Source organism: Podarcis filfolensis (assembly GCF_964270895.1).
Source record: "Podarcis filfolensis genome assembly, chromosome: 12".
Classification (NCBI taxonomy): Eukaryota; Metazoa; Chordata; class Lepidosauria; order Squamata; family Lacertidae; genus Podarcis; species Podarcis filfolensis.
The window spans coordinates 19880919-19888942 of record NC_139614.1 but is presented as its reverse complement, the minus strand read 5'-3'; the positions used below and the strand labels follow the sequence as shown (position 1 = coordinate 19888942).

The 8024-nt window shown below is 42.9% G+C and overlaps 1 protein-coding gene across 2 annotated transcripts in view; it reads left to right on the top strand.

Moving 5' to 3' along the window:
- The first annotated feature begins 702 nt into the window (after positions 1-702).
- KCNH8 (potassium voltage-gated channel subfamily H member 8) overlaps positions 703-8024 on the top strand; it is a 156963-nt gene continuing 149641 nt past the window's right edge. For both annotated transcript variants that reach the window (XM_083577680.1, XM_083577679.1), the window contains exon 1: positions 703-973. In XM_083577680.1, coding sequence (XP_083433806.1) covers positions 898-973 — 76 coding nt within the window. In that variant the 5' untranslated portion in view covers positions 703-897. The remainder of the gene's footprint in view (positions 974-8024) is intronic.

Sequence of the window (8024 nt, the reverse complement as noted above, 5' to 3'; positions counted from 1 at the left end):
CCAGGGAAGCTAGCTTCCCCTTTTATCTTTTTAAACATTTCTTTAATTGAGAATTTATTTTAAAAGATTAAACTAACATAAAACTAACATAAAAATGGCATCCATGAATATTCAACATAAAACTTTTTGAGATACTTTGCTGCTACTAGTCTGAGGTCATATAGCTCCCAGCTTCTAGAGTTCATAATGGGTTAGCTACTGCTGTTCATTTATGACCCACGTCTGACCCTGTGAGGAATGGGGCTGTAGATACTATGAGGTGACTGAAATTTTTATTATTATTATTATTATTATTATTATTATTATTATTATTATTATTATTTTGTTATTGTTTTGCTGTTTCACATGGTCTAGGGTGTGAGCTCTGGCGCTGAAAACACACAGTCTTCGCCGTCGAATATATTTTGCCTTTGGGTATCGCATGTGGCGATACCTTTGCTCCCCGCTCCCCCCGCAGTAACAGCGTGAAAAGCCGGCCATTTCTCCCTCCCGCCAAAACCCGGCGCTTTGTCTGCTAGCCAATGGGGTGTCCCCGCCACGCCGCCCGCGCGATGCCCTGCACCCGCGAGGGAGGGAGCAACATGGCTCGCGGCAGCTGGTGGCTCGCGGCAGGGCTGTGAGGGGTGGGGTGGGGGGACTCGGCGAGCGCGCACGCGCAAAGGGGTATCTTTGGCTTCGCGCGCCGGGCGCCTTCCCCGGGTCGGCGAAAGTGGGCAGGAGCGGCGGCGGCGAAAGTAGCATCCTTTCCCTATGCCCGAAAGTCCGCGGCGGCGCTGCTCCTCCTCCTGCTCCTGCTCCTCGCCTCCTCCGCCACCAGCGCGCTTTGCACTTTCTTCCCCGCGACCCCATCCTTCGCAAGGCAAACTTTGATGGAGAATTTCACACCGCGCTGGAAAAATGCCTGTTATGAAAGGATTACTGGCACCTCAGAACACCTTCCTGGACACCATCGCCACTAGGTTTGACGGCACACGTAAGTCTCGCCCAGGCAAGGCGCGCCTCCGGGCAGCCAGAGGCGAGGCGCTTCTCGGGGCTTGCGGGGAAAACTCTCCATCCCGTCGCCGGTGCTGTTTTGGGGAAGGAGGGCTCGGGAAATGGCTTGGATCAAACTTTGCAGACTATTTCTTCGCAAGGGGTGGTGAATTCTCTCGTTTTTTTTAAAGAAAAAAAGGGGGGTGCTTTCCATTATTGCCCATCCAAACATCATTATGATTGTCACTTTAGAAACTTTGGGTATCCAAAGAGACTTTGCGATCAAAGATGATTTGATACCCCCCCCGCCCCGTTCCCCGTCCAATTTCTCCCTTGTGTGATCTGGTTTAAGATCTATTCGGAAAATCTCCTCGGAAGTAAGGGACCTGGATGGAGGTGGGAGGGACAGAAACAGGCAGACCTCGTTCTCAGAATGGAGCTTTGATTTTTATTGTAATTTTTTTTTTTAAAAAAGATCTCTTTAAAAGCTTAATTCCGGTATGCCAGGTTGTGTATTGGCTGGGCAGCTGTTGTCTGAGGTTACTGAATGAAGTCTATATCCGTCCGATTAATGAATGAGTTTATTACGGCAGCCGGGAGAAAAAAGGGAGAAAGGTTAGCTTTTCAGGACCCTGGACAGATCCAATCGTTCTCACCCAGAAGTATAATCCTAGATTTCTCTCTGAAGGGTTGCGTGCGTCCCTGATGGCCTGTTTTTTCTTTTTTTAACGTTCCAGCTGTTCCTTGTGTTTGTGTGTGTGTTTAAAAGGAAAAGAAAACCCAGTTAGAATACAATTTCCCTCCCTTCACAGGACACACATGGCCTTCCTGCTGCTTCAGTTAATCCCTGTCCAATGGTTCCCTTGTGATATATTGTATTCACATAGTAGGGGTGTGTGTGTTTGTGTATGGGGTGTGTGTATGTATAATTGAACACATGCACATGCGACAACACACACACAAATACACACCACCTGAAGGATTATTAAAGCTCTTGTTGGTAGACTTTCCTTTTTGGAAGCATGTTGCTATTTGCCCTGATAGACATAGAACTATTTAAATATTTAAATAAAGGGAGTACATAAAGATCATTCAGCAAAAGTTTATTAACAGTGGGAGAATGTCAGTATTTCTGTGAAGTCTGTAGCTGCTTTTAGGAGGATTACCGTGAACCAGCTGACAATTCTTGGTTGTTGCTTCCACCCCACACCCCGTCTCCTATGAATATTGCGCTAGTCAAGACTCTGGTTCAGTGCATCAGGGTGATACAGTTGCATCTTCTTAAATTGTAAGATGTTAATTATAGTCTATAGCTACAGTAATCACTTATAACGAATCGTAATGCTGAATTAGATTGTGTCATACTCTGGGACCAGGTTAGTAGGATTAGATGAAAATGTTAGGCTTTCATTTTGGCATAAATTTTCCAGTTTCCCAGCTCTATTCTATGTTAGCAATTTCAAGTAATTTCAATTTGAGAAATTAAAAATAAATTAAAAATAAATATCCAGGGCAGGTGCTTCATACTGGAACATGGAACCAAGTGAAAGCAGAAGGACCCCCCATCCCCCCCCAAATGATGACGTATTTTCTAGGTTCAAGCATTTTTTTTTACTATAGAAGTAAAATGTCACTTTGTTTAGCTTTTTAAAAAAGACCCCTACACCAAACAACTTTTTATATGTAAATGGATAAAGAAATACACCCACCCTTGGACTTCTGATTTTTGGACTTCTAGAGGAATGCAGGTTACATCACAACCAAGCCAATTTGAAGTACATGTGGGCAAAGGATCTAAATTTGGGCTAAATACAGCACTCTGTTGGGTTGTGGCAAAAGCTGCCAATCTTTCCTCAAACAAATTTCAATGTTATAATGTTATGTTCAAAGATGGCACATGACTGAGTCAAGACAAGCACTTGCTTAACTCTGTCACTAAAATCAATGAGATGGATAAATACTCATTTTTAATAGACCATGTCCTTAAATATTGCACAGTACAATTTACATAAACTATTTTGTCCTGCAGACCCCTTTGAAAGTGATATTACGGTGTTATAAATGTTGAGCCCATGTTTTAACATAGCAACATTGACTGTAGCTAACATAGCTCCTTTTATTCTAAATCTTTGGGGAGGATATATTTTGTTGTCATCAGTAAGACTCTTATCCAGCAATACATCTTTAATCCTGTGGAGAATTAATTCTAATTCTGGGCAACAGTACAGGAAAGGATTCCTGATCATGTTGGGAAATATGTTCTGATTTATAAAGCACTCTCATTAAAGCATAATTTTTTTTTATCTATTTCATCTTTAATCATTGAAGTTTACATGTGACAGAGAAACTTGGCAGACTGAATCACCTCAAGGAAAAAAGAAAACTTTGCTTGGGTCTTTATATGCTTGTACTTAAGCAATTTAGAGGGAGGCAAATTTCATCAACTGAAGTGTCTCCATAATAGTCTTCTAAGGGTCTTCTCTCAAACAGTGGCCAGAATTTGACTGGGAAGTTCACAAGCAGGGAATGATGTTTGCAGAAGTGACAGGCAACCACGTTTCTCTCTACTTTGCTTAGGAACACACTGCAATTTGGATTTTAATTGAGAATTATTTGTACATGTTCATGATTTCCCAAACTGCATTCATGGTACACATGAATAACATGTGCAATGTTGTTATTCAGTGTCACAATGGCTAGGTTGAAGTATGCCTCTGAATACCACTTGCTGGGAATCAGAACTGGGCCAAGAGCTGCTGTATTGGGGTTCCTGCATGCAGGCTTCCCATAAGGCATCTGGGTTGACCAGTGTGAGAAGAGGATGCTGGACTAGATGGGCCTTTAGCCTTATGCAGCCGTGCTCATCTAATGTTCTTATCCAGTTCTGTCACTCACCAGGTGCTACACCTGAGCAGTAGTATACATATCTCTCCAGATAATATTGGGAATTGGTGAGGAAAGGAGCATACTAGTCCTGTTGGAGGCACTGCTGTTATGGCAATCACTGAACACTATTAAAGAGGAGAAATAGGTTGTATTTCATCACTAGCATTTGTTCTGCAGTACAATGGGTCCCTGTATAATGTTAGTGATAAATGCTCAAGCGTTTAGACAAACATTATGAATTGAAACACCCCCTTTTCAAACGGATGGTTGCAGTTGACAAGAGACACAAAAATACAATTTAGGATGTCTTGCTTGAAATTAACTCCCTTCCCCAGTGTTGTGTGATTCAGAAAAGAGCAGATCTCGAATATTGGTCTCACTTGTAGCAAATGGAAGCAGCTGGGATATCAGCACAGTTGGCTATCTGAAGTGAAATTACTGAATAAATAAAGACTCATGGATTGGTTTGGGTATTACCCTTCTGGAAGTATGTTACATTTGCTTCATTACTGGCTATTACCAGCAGTTTATATGAATTTAAGTAGCCTTAAAGTACTCAAGCTGTAATCTTACATGTTTTGCTTTAAAGTGCTCTTGTTTTTAATAGATGTTTTTATCTAAGAAAGTGTGCTTAGAATCGTAGCCTAATGCACTAACTTGGAAGTAAGCCACCTTAGAATCAATGGTACTTATACTGGAGTAAACATGATTGCTTACGATGGGGTTGCAAATCTTCAAGAGCACATTTTGAAATGCAAGTAACGAAGAAGTGGGGCAGCCTGAAGTCCCAAGGCCATATGCAGCTCTCAGCCAAATTCCATGTGAGTTGCCAGGAGTGAAATAGTGGGTGGAAGGGGTGGTAGAAGAAAGACAGAGAATGAGAAAGAGAGTCACTACTCACTTTTAGCTCTAGCCAAGTGGCTCCACCCATGTCCACCACCAGTACGCAGCTCTTGAAAAGTTACTTTTAACGAAATCTGACTACTAAAGGAAAAGAGTTTCCTCACCGGTGACATAATGGATGGGAATGCTGCAATGACTTCTTGATCCTCTTTAAACCTTTGTGGGACCCCCATGCTTTCCCCATTTCCATGGCAGCTGGGGTATAGCTTCCATCTCCCCAAGGACAGCAGCTTTTGTACTCATTGGCCCATTGGCGGGGTGATGTACTTCCAGGGTGCTGCGCATTGGACACATTCATTCTGCCTCTTGGCTTTTCCTGACTGACAAGCAGTCCTTGGACTTCAGCAATTTCTTGAAATCATTGTCACCATCCATTAAGCAAAGTCCCTCTACTAGTTAATTAGAAATAAGAGTAGCAGGAGAAAGAGATATGTATTCAGCAATGCAGGGGCAAAATAGGTAGTTGGGGTGGGGGGGACCACCAGTGATTGCTTTTCTCATAAAATTTCTGCAGGGAAAAACGATTGTATATTTTTAAAGAAATCCTTCGGTGGTTTTGTTTGTTTTTTGCTACATATATCTGCAATGTTTAAATATGCAATTACTAAAAGCATAGGAAAGGTAGTAAGGGCACAGTGAAACGTAACATAAACCAATACACGTGTGATTAAAAGTGTTATCATAATGCTAATATGGTTGAATATACTGTTACATGCCTTCCCAATCTCTGCAGAGTAGTGCAAGATTCCAGAGGTATCAGAAACACGAACCTGGGTCTGTGTTCCCTTTTGGGACAATGAGGCACAGCAGAGACTGTCATGTCTTTATGATAGATGGTTTATTTACACATATATACAACCTGAATCTAGATGAAGGGATTGCAGAGCATTCAAATCCCTCTTCCGTAAGATTCAAGATTCCATTGGATTCAAGGAATAGCAAAAAGCCATGCTCTGTGTCTCTTTTGTTTCAGCCTGTCACCGTCGGTCCACATCGTGTTCTACCCATCATTCTCTGCTTCCCAAACTGCTTGCAAAACTGACACTTTTTTCCTGTTTGCTTACGTCATCTACCCTGAAACCCTCACAGCCAGAGGAGGGTTCCCTCACCTCCTTGTCCGGCAGTCCGGCACTCTCTCTTTATGGTTTCCTTGATGGGCCATTACTCTGCTTTGTTCCTTAATGGCTTTCCCTCAGCTAGCCTTGCTAGGCTAGTCTGGCTTGTTAGCATAAACAAACCCCCGGAATTTCCATGTTTAGCAGACTTTAATCAAGCCTTGATTAATTCTAACTCTTACCAATTTTAAGAATTACGGGTGCCTTGCACTCACATAATTCTGGCACCCCAACACATAACAATACAATTAACCTTTATCCTGTGGGAGTTCACGAGTTCTCCGACAATAGATGCCAAATTTGGAAGTGGTCTCAAATCAAGAAAAAGATAGGCTAGGAAAATGGAAACCAAAGGACAGTTTCCAATATGAGTTTCAGATTGCTGATAAGGACGGAAAGCATTTCTGTGCAATCCTAATCCCGTATATTGATGTCTGGGGACAGTGTGGGTTAGGATTGTGTTCCTGGTTCCCCAATTGCCTAGTGGAGACGAACACAGCTGACTGAGGAAAGGCAGGGAAAGGTGTTCTGCTGCACCTGCAGCCCTTGCTTCACCGGAGTGATCAAAATGCTCCTTCTAGCAGGAGGTTCCCTAATGGAGCATTTCCTAGCAGGGTAGCGTGCCAGAGGTTCTGGATCTGCTGGATCCCCCAAAAAGCCAATCATTGGGCCCTTCTGCTACTGTTCCACACTCCTGCTCTCTAGCCCCATTTAGGATTGCTCCACTGACTTACGTGATTTCAGTGGTACCTCGGGTTAAGAACTTAATTCGTTCTGGAGGTCCATTCTTAACCTGAAACTGTTTTTAACCTGAGGTAGCACTTTAGCTAATGGGGCCTCCCGCTGCTGCCGCCGCACGATTTCTTTTTTCATCCTGAAACAAAGTTCTTAACCCAAGGTACTATTTCTGGCTTAGCGGAGTCTGTAACCTGAAGCATCTGTAACCCAAGGTGCCACTGTATATATTTATTTATTTTAGAAAATTTGTTCTGCCTTTTTCTCTGTTCAATGTGACCAAAGTTCACAATACCTATAAAATATCAAGGTACAATAGAATATAAGCAGGATAAAGTCAACATCAAGAGAACACCACTCCCCCCCAAAAAAATACCTCCCTCCAAACCATAAATTAAGTTACAAAAGCACAATGTAAAAAAAAAAAGTCTCACTTTTTTATAATGTGGTACAGAAGAAGCAGCCAATGCAGTGGCATCCTCATGTTTTGAACCACAACCCTCATCAGCTCCAGCCCACATGGCTAATGGTCAAGGACTATAGGAATTGTAGTCCAACAATATCAGGAGGCAGCTATATTGGCTCCAATTGGGGGTTTAGAGCAAGCTTTTCTAGGAAGTAATATCTATATTTAGGGCACCAGAGCAAAGAAGGCCCTCCTCAATGTGCAGAAATAATTAAATTTATGGACATGTAATAGACAGAGAGGGATGCGGGTGGCGCTGTGGGTTAAACCACAGAGCCTAGGAGAAGGATCAGAAGGTTGGTGGTTCGAATCCCCGCGACGGGGTGAGCTCCCATTGCTCGGTCACTGCTCCTGCCAACCTAGCAGTTCGAAAGCATTTCAAAGTGCAAGTAAATAAATAGGTACTGCTCCGGCGGGAAGGTAAACGGCGTTTCCGTGCGCTGCTCTGGTTCGCCAGAAGTGGCTTAGTCATGCTGGCCACGTGACCCGGAAGCTGTATGCCGGCTCCCTCGGCCAGTAAAGCAAGATGAGCGCCGCAACCCCAGAGTCGGTCACGACTGGACCTAATGGTCAGGGGTCCCTTTACCTTTAATAGAGAGGGTTGTATGGGAAAAGGTACTGAGGTACATTGGATTCAGGCCTTGTAAGGCTTTATATCCTATAATCATCACAATGTTGAATGCACCCAGAACTGGACAGGCAACCAGTGTGCTTTGAAAGGTCTTTTCTCTTGCAGATATTTTACATAGTCTTCAATGGCTCCTTTTTCTAAAGTTCCATACCCTCCCATTTTATACTGTTTGGGAGAGTGAGGGCAAAGCAATATATTATCATGTGTAAGAATAGCTTACAAGTTCCAGGATGAAATTATTACAAATGTTTAATAAAAGACATATACACCCAGGCCAATAGGTTCTGAGAGTAATAAATTTACCTTTACATATAGA